The 26,888-nt window shown below is 42.7% G+C and overlaps 1 protein-coding gene across 21 annotated transcripts in view; it reads right to left on the minus strand.

Annotated features, from left to right (window-relative positions):
- Positions 1 to 10,032: 10,032 nt before the first annotated feature.
- Rbfox1 (RNA binding fox-1 homolog 1) overlaps positions 10,033 to 26,888 on the minus strand; it is a 1,521,216-nt gene continuing 1,504,360 nt past the window's right edge. For 12 of the 21 annotated variants that reach the window (XM_032912763.1, XM_032912760.1, XM_032912752.1 and 9 more), the window contains 2 exons: positions 14,479 to 14,554; positions 13,863 to 14,097 (listed from right to left, as the gene is read on the minus strand). In XM_032912763.1, coding sequence (XP_032768654.1) covers positions 13,950 to 14,097; positions 14,479 to 14,554 — 224 coding nt within the window. In that variant the 3' untranslated portion in view covers positions 13,863 to 13,949. Of the gene's footprint in view, positions 12,820 to 13,862; positions 14,098 to 14,478; positions 14,555 to 26,888 lie in introns of those variants that run through there. The other 9 variants (XM_032912759.1, XM_032912751.1, XM_032912758.1 and 6 more) reach the window with 3 other exon arrangements.

Below are 26,888 nucleotides of genomic sequence, written 5' to 3' on the forward strand. Positions count from 1 at the left end.
GTGTGTGTGTGTGTGTGTGTGTGTGTGTGTGTATGCACAGATGTGAGTACAATACCCATGGAAGTGAGGTGAGGTTATCAATGTTGCCTAGACCTGGAGTTATAGGAGACTGAGTAACCTGACATGGGTGCTAGGAACAAACTCTGGTCCTTTGCAAGAACATTTTAACCACTGAGTCATATCTCAACTCATACAGTGTTCATGAAAACAAGGTAGGATCCATAGGTACGATGCTAAGGTGGTCTTTAAGGCCTTCTCTCAAGAATGGATAGATCTTGGTCTAAACCTACTATTGCATATAGGATGAGTTGCCTATGAAGAGAGAGGATGTCTTTGGTGGGAGTAACAGTTTACTCTGAAATTGACTATGTGTTGGTACTGAGAGTTGAGATGGTTGAGTCTAAGCCAATCAGAGAAGGTAAAAAGTTCAGCAACACAGACAAATACTCCAACTGTGAAGACTCCATGGGGTCCCATAGGATGAAACCATAGGTAGTTTCCGAAATCTGACAAATGTCACCTGCTAACAGTCAACATAAGCAAAGGGTCTCCAATCCTTGTTCTTCAAGGTACCCAGTCCTGCTAGCAGCCATGAGGAGCTTGAGAGACTTCTATCTATCTACTGTGGTCCTTATTTTCTACTCAGCTGGGATGATCCTGGGCCTTGAACCCACGTAGCCCACATTTGTCATTTTTTTTCCTATAAGGAGAAATCATTATTATTTTCCTATATAACACCTTAATGAATATACCAGGTCGAATTTTCTCAGTTGGCAAATGAGACACAAAGCAACATTTCCTCGATACCCATAGAATGAAGAGCAGTCTCCTGTCTTTGGTAGGGTGTGATCTCTTAAGACGTCTGTGATACTAAGTGGTACCAGCTGTGCTTTGTAGTGAAGAACTCTCCACTTGTCCTATCCTGGGGCATTGCTCAAGGTGTTGGCTTTTTTTCCCCTCAAATTTGGTTTTCAGCACTTGTTTGTGTTCCTTCATTACTATGCAGAGGTTCAGGGTAAGGGACAGGTTTCATGTGCTTGTGTAGAATGTCCACACTATTATTGTCCTGCTGTTAGATGTCAACAAAAGTCCTGTGTTGTAGCTGTAGTCATTTGGAAGAGAAGAATATGTAAATTTATGACAAACACTAGATAAAGCTCCCATTTTGGATTTCAAATAGACACTCTGGAGAGTTCCGTTTGATATTACCCATTTTACTGCTGATGCCATTGTGTATCAAGATCCTTATCAAATGATATGAGAAAAAGATATTTCAAAGAGAAACTGACTGTAAAATCTGTTTCTAGCCACCTGGATTTTCATTCCAGAAACTGCAAGCTCAACTTGGTGCAGCTGGATGCCTGCCAGCATACTGTGGTGTATTACAGGGAGAGGGCAAGCAAGTGCAGGCCCTGTGATCTCACCAGGTCCTGGGACATCGTATGTCTCATCCTCCTTCAGGCCCGCCATCCTGCCTCAGGTGTGTATTTTTTTCTCTTTTACCACTTAAAAAAAATGCATTTATTCACTTTATATCCCAGTTGCAGCCCCGATCTCCTATCTCTCCTCCCAGTCCAACCATCACAAATCCCTCCCCTTACTACTCCCTCCCCCTTTCCTCAGAGAACCAGATCCCTTTCTTGGGTACTACCCCACCCTGGGACAGGAAGTTGCAGCAGGTCTAAGTGTATCCGCTGAGGCATGACCAGGCAGGCCAGCTAGAGGAAGGGAATCCAATGGCTGTCAACAGAGTCAGAGAGAGCCTGTACCAATTGCTACCCCGTTGGGACTTCCAGGAATGTGTTAGTTGTCCTCCTCCAAGTTTCTCATCCTTTCCTGAGGCCCTCTTATGCCAATCCCTTCTTTCCTGTAGAGTATAGTCTTGTATCAAGAGAGAAATTAACTTAGTAGCTAGGGACTCAGAACATGGCTGATCAAACTGTCACACAAGCCCTTCTGGAGACTATTTAGTTCACAATGGACTACTTGATCTGTATGGTTCACCTTAATCTTCTTTTCTTTCTTTCCTTTGTTTTTCCCCCTGTAACACTCCAAGTCGTCTTGGAACTTGCTATGTAGACTAGCCTGGCCTTGAACTCACAGAAATTCCTGTGCCTCTGTCTCCCAAGGTATTAGGATTAAATTTATGTACATGCTCTGTATTTTTTTTTAAACATTCATTTCCTAATCCTAGAACTTATGCATATGAGTCAAAAGTAGGTCTTGGTAACTATAACTTGTGTGTGTGTGTGTGTGTGTGTGTGTGTGTGTGTGTGTGTGTGTATCCCTGTGCACACATGTGTGTGGGTGCATGCGTGCATGCATGCATGAGTGCTTGAATGTAAAGGGTAGGGAGAATGGTAGCACATGTGAGTGAGAGCTACAGAGGCCAGAGGACAACAGTAGATGTAGTTCCTCACCACTTACCCATTTCAATTATCTTTCAAAGCTTCCTTTCACCATAATTCAAATTATTTGGCAGAAGCCAGAAGATCCATCTATCTGCCCTCTCCAATCAATCCAACCAATCATCTCCTCTGGTGTCTTCATTACATTTCTACCCCATAGGTTATGTTTCTTCAAATTCTTGATATTGAGAACTGGAGTTCTAGATGCTTGTGAACCTCCATGTGGCTGCTGGGAACCGAACTCAGATCCTCATTACTAGTGATAAGATCTCATTGACTTGGACCCTGGCATTTAGGTTATGCTGACTGGTCAGGGAGGCCCAGAGTCCTGCCCATCTCTGCCTCTCCAACACTGGGATTACACTGGTGCATCACTCCGCCACGCTTTTCTGTGTTGATTCTGGGTTTGAACTCAGATGCTCATATTTGTGGCAAGTGCTTTAGTGACTGAGCCATCGCTCCAGCCCTTTGGGTGTGAAGGGGAAACCTTGAAGTTCATGGAAGAGGAAAAGGCAAAAACAGCAAGGTGGGTCCTTATGACACTTCTCTCATATTTTTATATTCTGATAGCTCTGCTGGATACCTCTTCCTAAAATCAGATTTCAGGGAAGTCTGAGTTTTCCGTTTTCTTAAAGAGGAATTATATTGGATATGGTCATGTCTCTACCAGTGTCAAGTGCATCCAGTGGGATGTATGTGTGGGGCGGAGCTTAGGGTTTCTGCTGCCTTCTAGACCTGAACACCTTTCCTGCTTGGCAAATCTGAAGCTCAGAGTGCCAGCACCTTCCTGGACAGACTGGTGGGGCGCACTTTGAAGATGTTCAAGTGTTTCAGTAAGTGGCAGTCCCTCTGTGGTCTTTGATCTAATCTCATTTGGGGTTCTAACCTTTTTTTAAATCAAGCCCCAAAATATGGCAGTTTATTATGTCTGTCCTCAAGTCAAAGGTAACTGGCTTGAGGCCTGAGTGTTGGGTGGCCTTGAACCCAGAGTGGAGCCAGAAGGGGGGTTTGGCAATATGAAAGCTCAGGGAAGCTAATTAAATTGCCTTAAGATCACAGAGTTCTTTGGAAAGAGGTAGGGTGAGGAAGAGAGGAGGAGAGATGAGAAGACCAAAGATGCCAAGAAGAACTGTGAGAGCTTTAAAGAAAAAATTACAAATTATTCAGAAAAGAATAGTAAAAATCCCTGTAGTCGCTACATTTTGCTACTTTTCCATTTGGGTATTTGTTTATAATTAGGTCTTTGACTTAATGGAAGACACACATCTCTCTCTGTCTCTGTCTCTGTCTGTCTCTGTCTGTCTCTGTCTGTCTCTGTCTCTGTCTCTGTCTCTGTCTCTGTCTCTGTCTCTCTCTCTCTCTCTCTCTCTCTTTCTGTGTTTTAATTGAACTTGGGTAAGTCATTTTGTTTTAAGTAGCAGAAAATTGACATTTCAACCAGGAAAGTTGTGTTTTTCTTTCACTGTACCAGGCAGCAATGACTCTGGGTATCAGTATTTGAGTCACATAATAAAAACAGAATGATCCATGGGGTTTTTAACCTCTTGTGCATCTTCCTTTTTGGTTAAATCATCATTTTAACTGTCTTTCTGAATTACCCCATCACGCCATACGTATCCACACCAATGAGAGGAGAACAGGTCTTTGAACAAAGGGAAGTAGTTGGAGGGACAATACATCATCTAGTCACATAACTTAGGAAAACTCAAAGAGGAGAAAGCAGCAGCCAGCTGGTCCACTGACAGTCCCATCCAGCTGCATCAGGGTTCTGGGCTAAGGTCCTTCTTACAGTAATGAATTGCAATCCCTCACTCTAGCCAGCCTGGGAGTGTTTGGAGGAGATAAAAGGCAAGCTGTGCAGTATGCCTCTGACCTGCTTTCTCAGTTCTGCACAACTTCCTGGCGTGGCTGCAGGAAGTTTGACTTCCCACGTGTGAACAGGAAGGGGCTCCTTTGCTCCCTGCAGTTATTACTGTCTGCTTGAAGGCGGGTTTTGCAAGGAGCAGGAGCTGAGAAGCAGGGACTGTGGGAGATTTAACATTTGCTGGCATCTGGAGGCTCAACTTCCAATTTGCATTCTGTGCTTCCAAAGCCATTCCCTGCCCCTCAGCACCATTACCCTACTTTACTTGGGTCTCTGCACTTCTATTTCCTACCTCCACCTGCTACTTTCTCCCTTCGTTTCTTGAGCCTGGGGAATACTGTGGCTCCTTCTGACTTTTTGCTTCATTCAGGCGACACACCATCTGTCTATTTCAGTCAGAGAGCTAGGATGTCAAAGTCACCAGCACATTCTTAGCGTCCTGAGGGATAATCCGGGGAGCAGTGGTATGTTTGCCGGTAGATATGCAGAAACAGGATTGGAAGGTGGTCCCTGGGGGCTCTCAGGGCATTGCACCCACTAGACCAAAGCTGCTTATGCCGTGGGTTACTGTGGGGATTCCACCCAATACTGTGACAAGAGCGAGAAGTTTCTGAATGCACAGTAACCAAAAAGCAGTTCAAACCAAAGCAGGATGAATTCAGGTTCCAAAAGTGTTCCCCTGCGTGGCTTCTGAGATCTCACTGCAGCATTGATTCTAAACACAGGACACTTGCACTTTGCACAGTGCATGATGTCATATTGTGTGCCACACCATTGAGGATACCCACAACACCTTGGTTTAGACTTGAGACTGCCATATGTCATGAATTGCAGTTGTCAAAAACAAATTTACGATGATTTCATTTTGTGAGTGCACATGTGAGTGGTGGGGAAGTATGTGTACCATGGTGTGAATTTGGAGATCAGAGAACCGCATATCGGAGTTGGTTTTCTTTTTGAATTCACCAAGTGGAGCCTGGGAAACGAATACAGATGGTCTGGCTTGGTGGCAGGCATTTTCCCTCTGCTGAATGATCTTGCTGGCCCAGCTGCAGTGTTTTTATAGTCCATACAAGTTTCCCCACTGTTCTAGGATTATAATGGTTTAATTGCAGAAAGCAAGCACTTTCGAATATTTTTCTGTCATCATCTCACAGCATGTTAATATCAGAGAGGTATAACTTTACATTGGATTGTGTTAGAAAAACAAGCACATTCATCGTAGTGTGCATATTTGTTCTTTAATACATGTTCAGTTATATGCATACCACAATTGTTTTAGAATGTATTTCCTTATGATGGTTATTAGTGACTGATTCATATATTTATATATTTATTTATACATTTATTTATTTATTTATATATTTACTGTATATACTTATATACTTGGGGTTATATTAAGATTTTTGAGGAAAAGAAGATCATGAATGGAAAGAATTCAAGGGGCCCTAATCTAGATGCGAGTTCCCCAGGCAGCTACTGGAGACAAATGTCTCTGAGTGTGGGGATAAAAGCCAAACCTATATTACCATGGAGCAGACACTGCAAACAGCCAGTGTATTCCAGTTCTGCTGCTTAGAGCTGCTCACCCTGGGCATGTCCCCAGCCTGCTTGAGCTCCAGTTTTGGTGAGTAGATGAGCAATAATATACCCTAGCCACTGAGGGTTAAGAAAGATCAAAATAATAAAGATCACAATATAATAATAATAATAATAATTTTGCTGATGACCTACTTTAAATGAGCATCTATTTAGGGAGCTGTTTGTTAGGCATAAAATTAAATATATTTATTTGATAAATGTATCAAAATACATTTAAAATATTAGAGCTAGCTATGGCAGTGAATGCTTGAAATCTCAGCACGTCAGAGGCCTAGGCCTGATAATACTGTGTTCAAAGCCAAATAAACAAAATAAATTAAAATACAACCATGGGCAGTAGAAGTAGCATGGGTGGCAAAGGCCTTTCCATGCCTTTTGGAGCCTTATGTTTACATGGTGGTGGTGTATGCTTATAACCCTAACGCTGGAGATATAGAGTCTGGCTGGCCCCTGCATGAAGCTTGGTGGCCTGCCAGCTTAGCTTGGTCAGCTCAAGACCAATGAGAGACTCTGTCTCAGAGAGCCAAGGTGGGTGCATCCTGAGCAATGTCATCTCAGAGTGACCTCCAGACTACCTGGTTCTTAGTTCACACAGCTCATATATACATACAGATTTGAATCTATGTGTACTTATCAATATATTTATTTCAGGTGCATAAAGCTTTAGGTATAAACTTATATCCTATATAGATATGTTACCAAAATGTGTGTATGTGCATGTATATAAGTATGCCTTTTGACTATAAAGAAAAACTGCTGCATAACAGGCTAGGTTTCAATGCATTTAATTGTTCAAGGACCCCACTGAACAGATAGAGCCTGCATTATTTTACGGCTGAGGTAGCTGAAGTTCAGTAGGTGAGGGAAAGATGGCTTAGCAGATTCATGAGTTTGACACCAAGCCTGAGCACTTGAGTGTGATCCCCAGGGGCCTCACAGTAGAAGGAAAGAACGCCCCCACCCAGACCCCCAAGTTATTCTCTGACTTCCACAAGCACCCTGTGGTAGATTACTGTATGTGTGCACATGTGTGCATGTGTGTACATATACTCTCTCACATATGGATACACATGAAAATCAATAAATTGAAAACGCTTTCAGTCTTACTGTCTCCTCTAGATGGATACTAGGAATTACATGTGCATAATGGTTTTACGTTATTTACAGTGTGACCTTAGCACTATTCCTTTTGGGAAAGGTCCTCTTGGCTTTTAATGACTCATTAATGTTCTCTTCATAATATCAACTTTCCGCTAGGGAGACATGCAGTAAATACTTTCCTCTGGTTGAATACATGTGCACTCGTGGCTATTTCGTTGGTCTTCCAGGTGCCAGCCCAGTTTTCAAGGAAGGTAACCAGTGTACAGCATAGGAGGCAAGATTGGGGTCTCAGAGGAGGCCCTTCTAAAGGGCTTACGGTGGCAACTGTTACTGATCAAATGCAAACTTCCAATCCCAGAACCATAAAAATCAGGAAACAGAGCAGTTTTACGTTTGTGTGGAAGGGCTCCACTCTGAGTTATGTGAGGAGACACTCCCTAGTCCAGTGTTAACCATTAGGCAGAATCTTGAACAGTTTATACAGTGAGATTTTTCATACTCTTTAGAAACGATTTGGAGAATTTTTGTATACGTGTCCCAAATACCCCTGTCGATGTGTATTCCTCTACAGGAAAGGAAAGTAAAAGAGCCTCCTGCCGAGCCAACCTCTGAAAATGCGTCCTCTTTCCTGGTGTGAGGATATTTAACTTTCATATTCAGTTTTTACTTCATTACTGGTGAAAGTAACCAGGCTATGGATTGGATAGGCATACTTCCTATGTAGGTACATGTGCTTGTGTTCATATGCGTACATAGCTCCCACACAGTCCTCATGGCCCCTGGAAGATGGTAACTTCTATACAATGATGGTTCTTTGTTGTGGAAGTACTGCCAGCCAGGTAGCCTAAGAATTAACCCTGTAATTAGCTCACCAGATGTAACTAAGAGAGGAAGTCTATGAGTTTCCTGTTGGTATTCGATGTCCTGGTAAGCCCGAGCTTTTGCTTGTGTGCCAGATTGTATGTATGCATGGGGGTCACAAGCGCTCAGCCCAAGAACTGATGTTTTACAAAGCCTCCTTCCTAGGAAGTAGACAGAGGCTTTGCATGGCAGGGTCTCTCACTGAACCTCGAGCTCACCAATTCAGCAAGACTAACTGGCCAGCGAACCCTAGGGATCCTCCCATCGCTAACTCCTCAGTGCTAGGATTACAGATGGGTACCACATCCATCTTTTTATGTGGATGGTAAGGATCCAAACTCAGGTCCCCAGGCTTCCATAGTCAGCACTTTACTAATTCAGCTATCCTTACAGTCTTCAGAACTCAATGCTATTATGTCAACGTTTGACGTAGAAAGAGGATGGAAAACCAAAGGTATTCAGCAGGCATTCAGGGTAAAAGTAATCTTGGTTCTCAAGTTCTGATTGGCCAGATGGAAACATTCCCCATCATGGGCTCTCTGAGCTTACATTAACGAACCTTCTTTGTATCTCTTTTACACATATGTGATCTTAGTCTATCATTCTTGAAGTGTTTCTGCAAGCACCTTGTGGTGGTTTGAACACAATAGCCCTCATAGACTCATGTGTTTAAATGCTTGGCCCACAGGGAACTATTAGGAGGTGTGGCCTCATTGGGTTAGGTGTGACCTTGTTGGAGTTGGGCTTTGAGGTCTCATATGCTCAAGCTAGGCCTAGTGTGACAGTCCCTTTCTGCAGCTGTGGATCAAAATGTACCCTCGGCTTCCTCTCCATGTCTAGTACCATGCTGTCATGTTTCCCACCATGATAATAATGGACTGAACGTCCAAAATTATATGCCAGCCTCAATGAAATGATTTCTTTTGTAAGAGTTGTTGTAGTCATGGTGTCTCTCCACAGTAATAGAAACCCTAAGATGCATGTTACAGAGATGATTATGAAGTGTGTGTGTGTGTGTGTGTGTGTGTGTGTGTGTGTGTTAAAGGGAGAGAGAGGAGAGAGAATAGGTGCCCACAAAGGACAGAAGTTTTGGATTCTTCTGGAGCTTAAATCATAGGCAGTTAGGAGCTGCCCAGTGTGAGTGCTGGGACCAGAAACAACTCTCTGAAGGAACACTTGCACCCCTAACCACAGAGACTAATGTTCATATTCCACAGAATTAGCAGGTACATGCTTTTGGCAACTGGACCAGATGGGTGAAAGCCTGTGGCATAGTGCTAGGGCCTAGCTTTCCTTGGCATCTTTTTTAACTCTTGCACGATTTCAGATTGACAAGATAATTACACCAGGCAGCATTAAGATATTTGTAAGTAACTACATGGGGCAGGTTGTTCAAACATGAAGGATTTCTTTTTAAAAATTAATTTAATAGAGCTAAGACTCGGTGGTTAAGAATGTGTACAGCTCTTCCAGTGGATCTGAGTTAAATTTCCAGCATCCAGATCAGGTGACTCTTAAATGCCTGTGATTCCAGCTCCAGAAGAATCCAAAATATCTGGGCTCACATGCATGGAGCATAGAGGGACTGTCACCCTGACACACGAAACAGCCCCCCTCTACTGCAGAATATTAAGAAGCTCAGACTGAGCCTGGTGGTCCATTTGACACAGCTGGTCATATGAATGTATTCCATAGACAGTCATGTTCAAGTTAATGATGGGGACCTGTTCTGAGACGGCATCATCATACGATTTTGGCTTTGAGACATCACAATGTATATTTACACAAACCATGAAAACCTTGGTGGACCACTCCATAGATCATAGATGTGGCATATAACTGTAATCTCAATCCCCCCCCTCTCTCTCTCTCTCTCACACACACACACACACACACACACACACACACACACACACACACACACACACACCTTCATGCCAATTTAAAAAAAATTCAGTTTACAGAATGGATTTCACAATGTAGCCCAAGCTGGCCTTGAACATAAAGACAATAATTCTGAGGCTGAGATTGCATGTATGAACTACTATGCTCAATTTCTGGTGGACTTCTTCAATTTTCACATTGTGTGTGTGTGTGTGTGTGTGTGTGTGTGTGTGTGTGTGTGTGTGTGTGTGTGTGTGTGTGTGTAGACCCCATAAAGAAATACACAGAGGCAGAAGAACTCAGAACACCAGCTTACAGGTACCTTTTCAGACTAAGCTTTTATTTTTTGATATTACAAACCAGTTTTCTTTATTCACAAACCACTGTAAGTGATATAAACACTAATTTCTAAAGACAGATATACACATTTTCTGGGTTTGCAGATTGAGTGATGTGTGTTAAGAAGTCACTATATGCCACATTAATCTTTTTTCCATAATTCATAATAGCAATAGTTATTTAGATAAATGAAAACATTCCAAATAAATACTGTTGTTTTAAAAAATCCAAAATGTTTGTTTACACCTCTGACATGACAGTTTAAAACGACTTATCGGCAGCTCAGCGGAGTGCCTAGACAAAAGGTTCTGCGACATCGGTTGGCACCCACTTGCTCTAAATGATTTTTATTAAAACTACATACGGTCGTGGGGGAAAGTACAGTTCGTTGATGGAAATCAAAACCGCAAATGAGTTTTACTTTAGCCAGCACAGTAAGAATTCCATGTTTGTGATTTCATACACAATGCAGGTTCTAGGCTTGGAAAGCTGGGGCGACTGGGAGGAGTCTGTTGACCTTTGTGCAGCCCCTTCCTATTATTACCTTGACCCCATCTGGGGTCGAATGCTACGGCATCATGATAAATTGTTGCCTTGGGTAACATCAACCAGGTGCGCACTGTAGCAGGCCAGGGGAGTGGGAACGTGATGTTGTCAACCTGTCCCCCTCTGGCCCCATCTCTCCCTACTCAAAGAGGTCTGGTGAAAGAAGACCAGTTCCTAGATTTTTTTTCCTCTTCTCACCAGTTCAGCAGTCTCTCTCCCTTCCCCTCCTCGCCCCTTGCTTTTCTTCCTCTCCCAAACCATGATCCTCTGGTCTTAGATATCGAAGCTACGAAAACTTTGTTTTCAAATCTCATGAAACTTTATTGATGGTTTAATATCCAACCGATCTTACGGGCATGCACGTAGGATGATGAGGAAAAGCTGGATCACAAACACTTTTTTTTTTCTTTTTAAAGTTTTGTTTGGTTTTGATTTTAAAGCAGAGTTGTTACAGCAGATTGGCAGGTTCACAGCGTGAGTTGATAACTTACTAAAGTGCGTGCCGTGGGGCCGGCACTGCACACACAGGCAAAAACACTACTCAGGGAACAGCTTGCTGATATTTTAGAATTTAAATACAAAAACAGGAAGACCCATGACAGATACCCCAACTTAGGTTAACTTGTAAACAGGACAACATGGGGGGATTCAAACAGAAGAAATTCACAAGCTGCAATTTTTCGGCAGTGTTGCTCTGGCCCTGCTCCACTGCTCTTTGGGGAAGGAGGGCATGGTTCTAGTTTTGTTTTTTGTCTTGTTTTTGCTCCCTTCTGACAATTGTCTTGGGCCTTGGCATAGAAGTAAAGACACCAGTTTAACATAACCCTGGGGCACTGGGGAGAAGGAAGGGCAGGCTCTCACAGACTGAAAAATTGCAAGTTGCTCACAGCGCAGTCATGTTTTCAAAAAGTATCAAGCTGATGAAAATACCGTGATTATCTCTATTCAATGATTGCGATACTTGTAAAATGCGACTATAAATCCAGATATGATTATCATGTAATTCCATAAAAATTATACGTCTGTCTCTAACAGTTAATCTACTAAGCTAAAACTAAAGCCTCAGAGACTGTTTCTAGAACATAACTCCACTGCACAGATGTAAATTTTATACATATTTTTAACTGGTACAAAGAATTTAAGTTTTTATTACTTTCTTTTTTGGAAAAAAAGAAAAAAATAGAAACAGTGCTTTTTATCACCTTTTTATTAATGTTAATTTTCCCTCCCGTAATATAAAAGTCAGCAGTGATATCAATAATTTCTCATACTGGAAGAAATATAAAAAGAATGCTTATTGATGGCCTAACTAGTAGCCTTGGCTTAAATAACTAGTGGGTAGGTAAGAAGCTGCGTACTGCGGTGGAATGATAAGAGGGCGGACTGTCACAGCTTCCTTCAACTGCAATCTCCGTGCTATAAGAAGCAGATTCTTAACACAGCCTTTGGCTTGCCTTTGCCAGGAGTAACTTCGAACCATAGATTTATGATAGTTGGTGCAGTGGGTCATTTAGATTCATCAGTTACTATATATATGTATTTATATATATATATATTTTCTTTTTTTTTCCTTTCAGCCAAACCCCAGTCCCAAACCCCTAAGCCCCTCCCGGCCTCCCCTTTCACAGAAGAAAATAATATAGATGCAGAAAGAATGACTTGCCACTTATAGTCTTCCCAAACAGCGTAACCCCAGTAGCTTCATGTTCGGCATATATAATCCATTTACATAATATAGCACTCTGGATATGGCCCTAAATCGGTTTTTATTTATATCTAGCCTCTCTCTAGATCAACCACAAAAACTCCTACAGCCAGCAACTGAACTACAAAAACCTTCAGAAACCAAAGACCCACAATATTAAAATACACAGAACAAAATATCTGAGGTATAAGATAAAAAATGTAATTTTTCCTCTTTTTTTTTTTGATTTTTTTTTTTTTAGTTGTTTCTTTGAGTTGCTAAAGTGATGTCCTACTGCATGTGTCGCAACACTCGGGCCTCGGAAAGCTTCCTCTCTCCCCACATTGGAAGGTTGGTTTTTTTGTTTTTGTTTTGTTTTTTGTTTGTTTGTTTAATGGTTTTATCATTTAATATGGAGCAAAACGGTTGTATCCCCCTCGGTATATACTAGCCTGCAATGAAGAAAGAACGAGACCCACATCATCAGCATGGCTCCTAGTCTTGGCATCGGTCAAGGGCGCAAAAGCATTCTGAAACAAAGCAATTTGAGGGGTGTGTTTTTTTACATGTTGCCTTTTGTAACATGTGGATCATCAAAAAGACTAATGTAAAAAAAAATAGACACTCAAAACCAACCAAAATAGAGGGCACCCCCTTCCCCATCCCATGACCTTCTTAGAAAGTTAATGGTGGTCACTCCTGACCTCCTCCTGTAACTCCTTATGAAAAAAATAATAATCCCAGGAAACTGAACTGGATCTGCTGGTCCTACCTACCAGCTATGAGGCCTCCAGTTTACCAATGGGGACGTGGATGGCTAGGAACTGGCTCAGTTTACCGATTGCTTTTCAGTGACTGGAATAATTGATAAGATGTTCCACTGGGAGAAGCTCTATGTATATTGAAAGGTGGTTCTACACAATGTGGCGAATGCAGGGGCTCAGGATTCTTTTCCACCCCTTTCCTCAGGTGGCCTAGGTGTTGAAGCAGGGTTATTGGATGCCATGTTGAAATAAGAATAAAAGCCTGCATCTAGGTTTGGCTAGGCAACCTACGGATTCTGATGCTGCCTCTGTGGGGGTGGGACAGGGGCACTGCTGGGTGAGATTAAGCTTGAAGAAAGCTCTTCTATGCCTGCTTGGGTCTCTATGATCCAGAGTACAGGGAACTGTCTAGCCATAGCTTCCTATGGCGATGAGGTGACACTTAAGCGGTTCTTTTTGCTGCAGTTATTGGCGATTCCAATGAATGCCCATGGGACTGAGCTTTAGGGAGAGGACTAAGATTCTCAACTCAAGCAGAAGACTGCATGCCAAGGCGCTGAATTGATCGCATGTGCGCCCAACGCGATGGACATGTCTTACTGGACTCAAGAGTGTTAGTGCATAGAAGATTGAACAAGTACAGGCAGATTCACCCTACCCTTGCCCCCCACGGTTGCCCTCCCCCTTTCCCTTCCCAAAACAAAAAGCAAAACCAAAATCCCAGATATCCCACCCTCCAAGAAGAAAAGTAAAAACCAACAAACCAAAAAAACAAAACAAAACAAAACAAAACAAAAAAACCCCCAAAAACCCAAAACAAATAAGAAGACCCCCAAAGCCAGCTGATTCCTTAATTTCTTATGTACTAGACACACTCACAAAGTGTGCCCCTCTGTCTACTTTCTCTCCTGGGCGACTATGACTTTAAACATGAATTGTAAAAGGGGAGGAGAGGCAGGCAGATGCTCAGCTGCCTGACAGCAGAGGCCTGGAAGTCTGCAGCTTAGCTCCTCTGAAGTCTGTGCTGGGGCTGGAACCTTGGGGCTATGTGAATGAGCAGAGCAGCACGGGAGGGAAGGGAAAAAAAAGAAAAAAAAAGTTCTGCATTGACACTGCATTCCGTTAGTGATGGATTTAATTATCAAAATGACTAATTATTCCATTAAGGTAAGTGCTCGCTAGGTGAGACTTGCAAAATTAGAAATATAATAACTTACATGCACTACATTGCCAAGAAATTAAGACATTTATCAAGTTTACTGGGAGGATTAATGTGGCATTTTAGCTGCTGTTAGCACAAGAGACAAATTCAATTAAGGGAAAGTGAGAGGACTTCAACCATCAGCCCATCCTGAGGCCCCAGCTGGGGTGGGGGGCAGGGAAGACAGCCGGAGGAGCAGAGGACAAGGAGGAGCTGCTACTCACCATGGCACCAACGCCGTAGGTGGGGGCTGGAGCAAGTGTGTGGTGGTAGGGGTCGGCAGCATAAACTCGTCCGTAACTGCAAAGGGAAGAAGAGGTGAGAGTGGTTCATGATGGTCACTGAGGTACTGTGATTCCACTGTGATCACACCAGCAATGAGACAGTACCAAGAGAGCGTGGAGGGGTTGTCCTCATTCTAAAACATGAAACAGCCCCTCTCCACTGCAGGATAAGAAGAAGCTCAGACTGAGCCTAGTGACGCACTTGACACCGCCAAGACTGGGGATGTATTCCACATACGGTCATGTTCAAGTTAATGATGGGGACCCGTTCCGAGAAAGGCATCATCCTATGATTTTGTTTTTGAAACATCACAAATTACATTTACACAAAGCATGAAAACCTTGGGGGTAAAATGTCTCAGGGGAACACTCCATAGATGGGGCATATAACTGTAAATACACACACACACACACACACACACACACACACACACACACACACACACACACACACTCCCTCCCTCACATGTACATGCATACACACACACACACACTCCCTCCCTCACATGTACATGCATACACACACACACATTCTCTTCTACTGTGAAGTTGCTACTTCAGAGTCTGAGGCAGGCAGGAAGCAAATGATAAACTGGTCTTGAGAATCCCCGTGTCTCAAACAAAATTTAGTGCTCAAGAACAGATGAGCTAGATGTCTTTTCATCTTATTTGATTGTCACCAAGCACCCTGGGTCATACTCAGAAATCATAGTTTGGTTTGGTTTCAATCTTGGTATCCTAGAATCTTATCCAGTCTTGGGATAGTTCTTGATGTAGTGACATTTGGAGCAGGAAGGCCTTCCCAGGGTGATGTGCACACTTGATTTGTAATATCACATGTCCTTGCTTGTTTGACATCAATTCCCAGATAGCTTCTGGAGAACAGTGAGGTTTTGATACTGTTCAATGTTCAGATACAATCTTGGGATAAGGTGCACGGAAAGTGTGAGTGACATGGAGACTCTAGCTTCAATGGTTTGTGGAGAGCATGCTCTCTAGAGGAGAAAGAGGCAGGCGTAGCAAGAGAAAAGAAGGAAGCAGGGAACGGTGAGCTGGAGGCTGGCTTTCATCTGACTCTGCTGGTTGCGTGTTAGAGCTGATCTCTCTGGGGAGGCAAGTGGGTAAGCTATTTAATACCCAAGTAGTACCAATGCCAGCTAAGGACTTTCCTGTGAGGTGATTAAGCACCCAGTTGAGATAGCTTCCATCAGTAGAGAGCCAAGTGGGAGCTGGAGTGGGTATGGATAAGCTACAGGAGCAAACAACACTCATAGCAATTGAAGGATGAAGGCTGCCCCGGACCCATGTAGTGGTCTATTTTTAAAAATAAGAATGAGTTCATTTATTCTATCAACCAGAGGAGACTCATTGTTGATGCCTTGAAACACAAGTTGAGCATTCTTTATCTTTTCCATATTTTCCTTCTAGTCATTCCTCTCTGAGTCTATTAAAACAAGAGGTTGACACAGGACACTGTGGCCAGGACACTGATCAAGTGGCTACATGCTCAAGGCATAAATTCTTGCTCTCCTGGTTACTGGATGAGAACCCTACTGGTTGGCCCACTTGGTTGTTTACACAGTGGATCATGGGGAGGTAAACGGAGTGAAGGACCTTTAAAGTTTCATACTCCAAGTTAGACCCCAGGTGGACAAAACGACAGATGGTTCCAACTTCACCAGGGACATCCTCTGAGCACGCTCTAACAGTCGCACCCTTCCTGCATTGTTCCAAGGGCCCTGGCTGGCATCAGCCAGGGCTCACTGATCCTCAGCACATTGCTGCAAGGAATCCTTCTGCTCAGATGTGAACTTCTCTTCGAAGCTAACAAGTAGGCATCTCGTGTTTCCCTCTCTTTCATGTAATACCTTTGTTCATTAAAACTAAAGGTTTCATCGGAGAGTCCACTTGCTAGAAGGAGCAGTGGATGCAAGGTCATGGCATGAGGGTGGGCTAACGTGATGATGGCATGCGGCTTGATTTTATTGATTTATGCTGCTTCTTAATATTTCACCTGGCAAATTTGGTTATGTTAACAGAAGACTTGCAAAAGAACCGAGGGCATAGATCTGTTCAGCGGTAGCCCACAGAGTTCTGAAAAGTGAGGGTGAAGAGGGACTTTTGGGACAATTGGTTTTCATTTTGAAAAGAGTTTGACTTTGGGCTGGGGAGATAGCTGAATTGGTCAGGCGCTTGTTTTGCAAACATGAGGACCTAAGTTAGAGTCCTTGAACGCATTTCTTTTAAAAAATGCTAAGTATGCCAGCACTGGGAAAGTAGAGGCAGTGGTCCCTGAGGTTTAGTGGTCAGCCAGCTTAAATGACTTGACAAGTTCTAGAGCCAGGGAGAAATCATAAAAAAATACAAACAAAAAAATAAACCTCCTCAAAAACAGAACAACAACAACAACAACAACAAGGGTGTGTAATGTCCTGAGGGATGACACTGGAGATTGTCCGCTGGCCTCCACAGACAGGCACATATGTACCTCTGTACCTGCTCCTAAGAGTCCACTTTTCCTGAGATGGATGAACTGAATGAAAGCATGCCTCCCTCTTCCAGCCCGCTCTTGTCATTTTGGGGCTTTAATACCAGGCATAGCTTCAACCTTTGCAGAAACCCCGAGGTAATAGTTTGGCAACACTCTCTTCCAAGGCTAAAGAACATACAGCAGCCTCAAACTATTCCTCCCACACGAGAAGGCTCGGGTTTTCTTCAGGGTGACCTCTACCTTCAGAAGACCATGGTTTTATGGTGATTAATAAATTTCATTTCCACTGAGGAAAAGGGACCATGTCAGCTCTAACAGAGAGCAAGGAAGCATCTTTTCAAATGCTAATTTTTAAACACGCCCTTGTGTGACAGGACAGTTTAGACACAAGGTTATTAGGGAAAATGGGGACTTGAACAGTACTTCTTCAGCAGACATGCCAGGCACGTAGACACCCCAATGTCCTCAGAGAGAACAAAGAGCAATAGTTCCCAAGGACCTCCACAGAGTGAGGGCAACATGACTTAGGGTCTGATCTAGGATGAGATTAGCTTTTACACTGCCGTTTTTTGGTAAAACTGCACAAGACATAATCAGACTGTGAGACTATCCTGGCCCCAATTCCAACAAAGTGGGAATCTTGAGAAAACAGGAAGCATTCGCACTGCAGTCCACATACTGTATTGCTACATTAGACACCAACCAGTGCTACACCACAGCGAACGCAGCAACCTTCCCCCAACTCACATCTACTCAGATTGAAAGCCATTTATAGGTCTAAGATCCATGTAATCTGTCCATCCATCCTTTGATTTTAATTCATCTATCCATTTCTCTAAATTAAATGTAAATCTATATAAATTGTATCTCATTGTTATTCTGCTTAAAACCTTCCAGTGTTTGTTTCATGGATTTTAGAATTATATCCTCTATTCATCTCCTAGGATCTTGTCTAACCTTAGTGCCACATGGCATATATCAGATAATTCCTTTTACTTTTCTATACAGTTGTTCACCTTTTCCCTTCATGGTAAGAAAGACTCTGTCTGTTCTATAGACATGAACCACTTGGATGAGGGAGTAGAGAAGAGGAGAGAACCAGGATTCTAAAGATGCTGGAACCCAGAGAATAATTTTTTATAATTTTAAAAATTATATATATATATATATATATATATATATCTTTAAAATTACAGACACATAGACATATAGTGTGTGTGTGTGGACTTTTTTCACCCTTTACACTATTGTCTTAAGTCTAAGGTTCAGTGAGAGCACTGAACCATTAAGGCTTGGCTGACTGACCAATGAGCTCTAGGAATCTGTCCATATTGATTCCCCATTTTCCCAATGTGGTGGTTACAGACACATGTGACCATGCTTACTATTTTACACTTGGAGTTCAAACTAGGGTCCTCATTCTTTCAGAGCAAGCATTCTTTCCCATTCAGCTGCCTCCCCAGGCCCATGCTGCATATTCTCCCAGTAGAAATATCTTTAGGACATACTTGCTAAACATTCCCCTTAGCCACTGAAAAACCCTTTAAGAACCTGGAAAACATCTGGGGACTCTTGAAATGGGATATGGAGGTTTGTACTCCTGCTAGATTACAAACACTAGATAAAAGTCTAAACCTTTGTAATAGAGTAAGACACAGATAATGGGAGTCTCCTTTGTTGGCTGCCTCATCATGGTTCGCTGCCAGAATGCCTCAAATTAAAACAGGGAGGTAACATGATGTCCCCAGGGAGAACACCAAGAGCTTCTACATCCAAGTTCTGCCTTTACACTGTCCTTGTTCCTCTATGTCAGACAAGACTCCTCTCTTTCTCAGATCCAGGTCATTCCCACTCCAACATCATGTGCTTCTGCCTGAGCTCTGCCACATTCACATGTGAAATGCATGAGAACAAACATGATGGTGTGAAAACCATCCACAGAGATGGGAGAACAGTAAGGTGCAAGGCTTCTCGCACAGAGTCTCACAAACTGCCTTCCCCCTACTGCCCATGACTCTGATTTCAGAGGTAACAGAAAGGGTCTGCTCTAACATGTTCACAGGTACTTCAAACAATCAAATTACAAGTGCTGTGACACCAAGATCCACCTAAGTTATAAATCTCAGCTGTAGCTTCAATTACTCTTCTTGAAGTCAATGTTACATTGCAGGAAAGTGAATGATTCTTCTATCTGTTGATTGGGATACAAGAATCTATATTTCTATTTGTATGAATACGTATGTGCAGCGTGTGCCTGCATGTGTGTTTGTTCATGTGTACTGATGTATGTAAATAGAAGATGTTGATACTGGGTACGCATGTGAGGCTAGGGGTTAATGCTGGCCGTCTCGTTTGCTGTCCAACTGATTTTACTGAGGCAGGATCTCTTGCTGACACTGGGAGCATAAAAATTTGGCTAGTCTAAGTAGCCAGCTTGCTTGAGTCTAGCTGGGACACCGCCTGGCTTCTGTGTGAGTGCTGGCGATTCTGTCTGGCAACCTCATACTTGCATGGTAAATGCTTTATCCACTGAGCCATCTTTCCAGCCCTGAATTCATATATTTTGAAAATTTTTTTTATGAATCCTACTGAGACATGGAAATAGAACTTATTATTACTGTTTTCAAAAATCTAGTTAGGACAAGCTGGGTGCTAATGAAATCTGATGTGCCTGTGTGAGTAGCCGAAGCAGAGTTGCAACGGTGTCACAGTTTTCTGCTAAGAATATAGTAAGTGCAGTGTAATTAATTTCACTCCTTTTCAATTAAGAGTCTTGCACGATCTCTTTAACATCACCTTCCCACGCCTCCAGTCTCAGAGACAGCTGGATGAATCCCTATGGGAAGAAAGGTGGGTGAATCCTGTTCCCTCCTCAGATGGAGTTTAGAAGGTGCTGTGGCCTTCCTAGCCAGTCCAACTTGTGTCTCTCCAGCAAGAATGGTTGTGCAAATTGCTTCACATTGTTATGCTTTACTAGGATTGTGAGTACTCCCCAGTCTATATGGTGCCTTTAGGGACTGTGGTGTGCCTTTTCTTTATAGCTGGACTCTTAGTTTGTTGGTATTTAGGAAAATGAACCCAGGCTAAGCATATGCTTCCTGAAAAGGTATGAGGGTATAGCGATTCTGGTGGCCTGCTGTGTGGGGAGATCTGGGGGTTAGATAGTGTATCTTCTCTTTCAAATTCTTGGGGAGAGTCAACAGAGGTCTAGTCTTAACATCCTCATTGGCCCATGCCAGTGTCCACCCTTAGTAAGACTCTCTAAGCTAGTGAGGAGGGAGGAAGAGGAGATTTAAGTTGTACACAGACTTTATTCTGCTCAGATAGTTTTCCTGTTTTACCACTCTCTTCTGGTGAATTCTGAGAACTTTGAAAATCGAGGATTAAAAAGATTCGAAGGGAAGCTCTTCGGGTTTCTTCACTGCTGGCAGAATATACTGTTGAGCTGTTAACTTCCACCTTTCCAGAGGGAAGAGCATTAAGAACACACAGGATCCTGACCAAGTCAGTGCTCGTTTGGGCCATGTTCTCTGCTCTTCCCACAGACTGGAAGGGGGAAAGCAGCTCTAGTCCCTTAGATGAGGAGGAAGAGCATTCAAGGGCACATGGCCTTTGGGCTCTATTCCCTAGAGCTAGTGTTATTCCACCCTTCACTCGGCCACCATTCGTTCAGTACTCAGCACAAGAGCATCACAGCTTTCAACTCTACCAGTTACTGTTTCTCACTTAAAAAAGCAGGCAGGCAAGCAAGCAAGCAAACAGAGAGAAACGCTCTACCACTGACAGAGTCAAACTTATAGACTTTAACATGGGGGATATCTGATCAAAAAATCTTTGTAATTCTGTGGATTCAGACTCTCATAAATCCCATGGGCTTTCTCTGAGCTCTGAATGGGGAAATTTTCTCCCTTCAAAGACTCAAGAAATACTGCTCAGACTATGCTAGGCTTCTGCTGAAGACCGTTCTCATGTCTGGACTGGACTGTGCCGACTTCTGAAGTGAGTGAAAATTCTCATTCTTTCATGCAAAGTAAACATCTATCAGACAACCCTGGAGGTTCAGGACAACAAAAACATTTCCCCAGGCAGTTACTGGCGTCCGCCATTTTCTCACTTTTAGGCTAAGGATAAAACACTGTGCTCCATTTGGGAAAGGTTTTGAGATATGTGTTTGCTTTCAGATGTCTTTGACACAATGCTGGGCATCCACAGCTTTAAGGGAAGGAAGTACTAGCTGGTTCCTACCTTGAGTTCAGTGCATATCGATTATTCTCCTTGTGGTACCCATGAAGCAGGGAGGAGTGTGCTTGTGCTAGTTGGCTTTTCCTTTTTAATTCTATCTGGGTCCCTAGTCTACAGGGAGGATGTTTTGTACATTCATGGTGGGCCTCCACCTTTAGCCAATCCTCTGAGGAAGTAGAGGTGTGCCTTTTAATCATGTAGGTGCTTCTCCATCTGCTTGACAATGAACACAAACCGTCTAGGGTCATAGTAGCCAATATTTGGGACACAATGGAACACAATGAGCAATGGCTCATATCTGGACACCAACATATCTGCAGTGTCCTTGCATGAAGGTTTGACTTTCTGCACCACAGACCCCACATTCTGGTTTTCTGCAACAGGATAAAGACCCATTGAAAAATATTAAGATGAAAATTTCTTATACATATTTAAAAGAATTCAGAGGGCGGCAGTTAATCCTGGGAATGTTTCTAGTCACTCTCTTGTGGAGTGACCAACTGGAGTCTGGGTATCAAGTCTTAAAATTTCCGCTACAGGAGTATGCACATTTGCAAATACTATTTCTGAATCATGGATCCAGCACAACTTTTTGTTCCCCCAAAAGCTCTAGATTAGGAGAAGCACTCCAGACTCAAAACATCTTTCTAGATCATCTAATACATCAACAGCTCTAATGTACAAGTGGAGAGGGAAGGCAACTCCATTCCTCTCTACAAGGATCTGGTCTTTCAAATTTCAGTCCTTACTGACTTCTTCAGCTTGCATTTAGAAATCAGCTCCAGGAATCACTGAGCACAGATTCAACTTTATGACTTCCTGGTTGCCCCCAGTGTGGGACAGAATGCATCCTCTGAGCTCTGTAGCATCAGTGTGGAAGTCTCGCAGGATTTTCTTTTCTTTCTTTCCTTTTAAATTATTTTTTCACACAACTTTGTGATGAACATAAATGTTCACTCAAATCTAATGCCTACAGAATGTAAGAAATCTGGACTCCACATCTCCGTCCAATCAGAGAGAATCATATTTCCCCACATCTCAATGCAGTTTCAATACCTTGCCTTAGTCTGAATCTCAGTGGGGCAGGCATGAAACAGACAGACAGACAAATAAACACACAAACAAACACCCCTGATTCTAGATTTACCAAGCAGAATGGCAGCCAGCCACTTAGAAAGACACAGTAAGTCCCACTTTGGGCCTTTCGGTAGGTTCGTCTGGAACGAATGCTTCATCTGATAGAAGAGGCATACACTCAAGACATCCTCTTGTAAACCCTCATTCTGTCTTAACCCTGTTGTAAAAGCCAGGAGGAATTTCCCATCATGTTTTGAAATCACTGTGGCATCTAGCAGCAGCATAAACACACAGTCATAGGACTAGTGGTGTCCTTCATCAGCTCTGTGATCTGGCAATCCTGCAGAAAGGTGGAGTGGAGCAGTAGCTAAGGCTCCTTGGGGTTGCCTGTCCCCCTGCTAACTGCTAATTAAAGGCAGGAATCCTGACAGTACAGGACTTACAAGTGCAGTGAGGACCAGATGAGGCTGATGGGTCACTAGCTTATGAGATGCCAAACAGGCATCAGTTAGTGGCCGAGAGTGCAATAAACAATGCCCACTGCCTGTTAGATGTAGGATGGGGTACAAATGCGAGACCCGCCCTGGGTTGGGATGACCACTGGGGTTTGGGATACTGGTCTCTTTTATGTTTATACAAGCAGATCAGAGACTTCCAGAGGTAATAAGCCTAGTGAGAAAGACATAGGTTCTAGGATCTGAACCCCAAGTTATTTTCTTCTACTCTAAGAACAACAACAACAGTGACAATGACAACCACACACACAGTCACACACACAGAATTCTTTACTTGGAAACACATTAAAGCATACAGTTGGGGGCGCAGTCCTAATGAATTGTGTGTTATTCTAGTATAATGCAGTTTCAAAGAAATAGAGTAACAGCCACAAATATGAGCACCATATATTGTTTAAAATTCCATCAAAGATACAGTTTTGTTTTCATTTATCTCAACATATTTAAACTACAATCAGTTTATAATTATTAATGGAATGGCTTGTACAATACTCAAAACTTAAATGTTTATGAATTCAGCTGCAAACTTTAGACTTAGAAATACAGATGGGCCAACCATAGCTCAGGGCTCAAAGTCAAGAGAGTAAGAGACTCACATCCAGAAAAGACTCCAGAATTCTCCTTACCAGTGGCTAGAAAAGATTTCCCAGGTGTATGCCTAACTATGCTATGGAATGACCTGGGAGAACTTGCTAGAATGTTGATCTTCAGGTTCCCTTTTCAGACCCAGGAATCTAACACCCAGGGTTGAGGGTGGGTGAGGGACTGAATGAGCCCCGTATCTGAAATAGTCCTGACTCTGAACTTAATGACACTTCTTTCTTGAGGCTTCGCTGCTGTTGCCTCTTTCCACTTAAGCAAATTCAGAGTTATCTATATTTCCCTAATTTTTACCAGGTAAATGGATAAGGACATTTTATTTTTATGAGTACATTTTATTGTTATTGCACACCACAAGCCTGGACCAGTGCCTCATACACAGTAAGCGTGCAGTAAACGGGACGATTATTATTTTTACTAAGTACCTTTGCTTACATGTTCCCACTGCACCTGCAACTTCCAGCAAAGTGCACATCACACTCCACTGGAAACAACACCAATTAACCGCAAATCAGTTTTCTCCATGACAACTTTGCTGAGTAGTCAGAACATACTGATGAAGGGAGGATAATTAGAGGGAACTTGCCGAAGGATCCATTAGAGGAATGACCAATTTAGCAATTTCCTCTAAATATTATCTGAAAGCTTATTGCAGGTGTGTGCATACATGTAGGCTCAGAGGGACTAAAGAAAGGCACAGTGCTCACGCCTAGCCTGGTGCCCTGCATGTGCCGAATATTGCTTCTTTATTTAAGAGACCTGCCTCACAGTGGCAGCTTTAACTATTTTCACTTAGCTAAATTTTTTCACACACACACACCAACCCCAGGTTAGGTACCATAAACACTGGAAAGTGGGGGTGCTTTTCTTTGTGGGTTCTGGGATATAAAAAGCAGGTATTCATGATTGTACAACAAGAACCTTACTGTCTGAGACCTTTAATATGGTGTGTGTGTGTGTGTGTGTGTGTGTGTGTGTGTATACACTCACATACATACATATGTACATACGGAGAATCTCCTAGGAGACAAGCATCTGGCTCATCTTCGAAGGAGATTCTAGATTTGTTTGCTCAAGAAGGGAAGACCACACTGAGCGTGGATAGCACCATCCCAAGGGATAGGGTCCTAGATTCCATCAAAAAGACAAAAGCATTCATTTCTCCCTGCGCCCTGACTTTAGATGCAACGTGAGCAACTGCCTCTGTGCTTTCCCCACCCTACTGATGTGTCTTCTCCACCATGAGTATACCCTCAAACTGTGAGGCAAAATAAAACCCTCCTTTTCTCCAGTTGCTTTGGATAGGCACTTTGTTGTAGTAGTCAGAAAATTGACTAACACAGAAGTCACATACGCCCTACAGCATGCCCTGCTTATTCTCCTATGTAATGGTATTTAAATAGTATTAAAATTCCAGGGCCAAGACTCAATATTGGCTGTCACCACATTTTCCAGAGTCTCTATGGAGGCTTTCTTTCTCCTGTTTTCTCATATAAAATTCTGGTCTCTATCAAGATCTCTGACTGATTATTAATTTAATAAGACCAACATGAATCTTCCAATGATTGTGGAAAATGCTACATGGTTTCACAGCCTCCCTAATCGTAACTTGTCTGAGCTACTTCTGTGAGCTCCTGCTAGCTTCCTGATATCTCTAGCGTACACACTTGCTCTGACCTCCCTGAATATTTTGCTCGTGAAACTGCGAGCATACCTAATTACGTAGCCTTTGCACTGGTTGTATGTTCCACCGATTGAACTCTGCACTGTAAAATCTGGGGCAGTGACTAGTTTTAACTGTCAACTTGCCACAGCTTAAAATCTTTTGGGAGAAAAGTCTCAGTTGATTGTCTTTTACAGGTTGGCCCATGGGCATGTTAGTGAGGATTGTTGACTGTTAATTGATGTAGCAAGACCCAGCCTGTAGTGGGCAGCACACCTGATCAAGTGCATCCTGGTCTACTTAGCACTGAAGTAAGTTAGATGAAACAAGTGTGCAACGCCTACCACTTGCGTCCTTGCCCTTGTGAGGATGGAGTCACCTGACTGGATGCTTGAGCTCTTGCCTTGGCATTTCCTACATGAAGGACTCTAGCTTAGAACCACAAGGAGAATAAACCTTTCTTGATTCTTATTGGTTGTTTTTGTAACAGCAATAGAGGTGAAACACTTGGTTCATTCCTTGTAGCTTTTCAGTGCCAACCTTGTCTAGAAAGCATTTCCGATCATGGAAGCAAAAGCTTCCATGGCACCTTAAAGTCCCCTTCCTCCCCACAACTGATTAATTAGAGAATCCCAACTCTATCTTTGTATTTTATTTTTATTGCATTTTCCTTGTTACTCTGTGGGCATGCATGTGTATATAGTGATGGGTATACATATGACATGGCAGGCGTTTGGAGCTCAGGAAGGCAGTTGGGGAGTCAATTCACTGCTACCTTGCAGGCTCTGAGAATCAAATTCAGCTTGTTAGGTTTGATGGCAAGCATGTGAGCTACCTCACTGGTTCCAGTCTATCTTTATATAGAAGTATCTTCTATGACTCTTGATGTATGTGATTTGGGGTATGATCTCCACTAAAATGGAAGTTTGTCTATGGATGGCTGATCCTGAACTATTTCATGCTGTGACCTCAGGACCTAGCTGCATCTCTAGCATGTGAAATGGCTCCATAGCTACTATCAAACCTGAAAGAATTCCAGCCATTCAGTAACTTGATTTTTCAACCTCCATTATCACAGAAGACTCCTGTTCTGCTAATGTTGCTAATTCATCTTGAAAATGTTCTAGTGAATCACAAAGGCAGGAGGGTTTCACAAAAGGAAAAATCACACCACCCACCTTTTACATCTCTTGAAGACTCCAACCTATGGAAGGTTCTTGAGATTATCTAGTAATTGATGGTTCAAATGGACTAATAGATTTAGTCAATTCACTGCTACCTTGCAGGCTCTGAGAATCAAATTCAGCTTGTTAGGTTTGATGGCAAGCATGTGAGCTACCTCACTGGTTCCAGTCTATCTTTATATAGAAGTATCTTCTATGACTCTTGATGTATGTGATTTGGGGTATGATCTCCACTAAAATGGAAGTCAGCCTTATATCCTATTATTAAATGGGCAACCTCCACTGGTTCCTTCTAGGATCAGTGCCATCCAGAGAAAAACTTACTAAGACAAATACTGAAAATTTAGCATTGCTTAGTAAGAAAATTGTTCCCACACAGTCTCACAGCCAAAAAATATGAAAGGGCAACTACTCCACACAAGTAGCAGACAAGGATCAATTTGAGGGCATCCTGCCAGTAGAAAGCACCCCCTTTGCCTTGAGGAACCCAAAGAGCAGATCATGACATTCTTCTATCGATGATCATCTCACTACCACCAACTCACAACAAACTGCCTGCTCATATTTCCCGCCATTTG

This window comes from Rattus rattus, chromosome 9, assembly GCF_011064425.1.
Source record: "Rattus rattus isolate New Zealand chromosome 9, Rrattus_CSIRO_v1, whole genome shotgun sequence".
In the NCBI taxonomy this organism is placed as follows: Eukaryota; Metazoa; Chordata; class Mammalia; order Rodentia; family Muridae; genus Rattus; species Rattus rattus.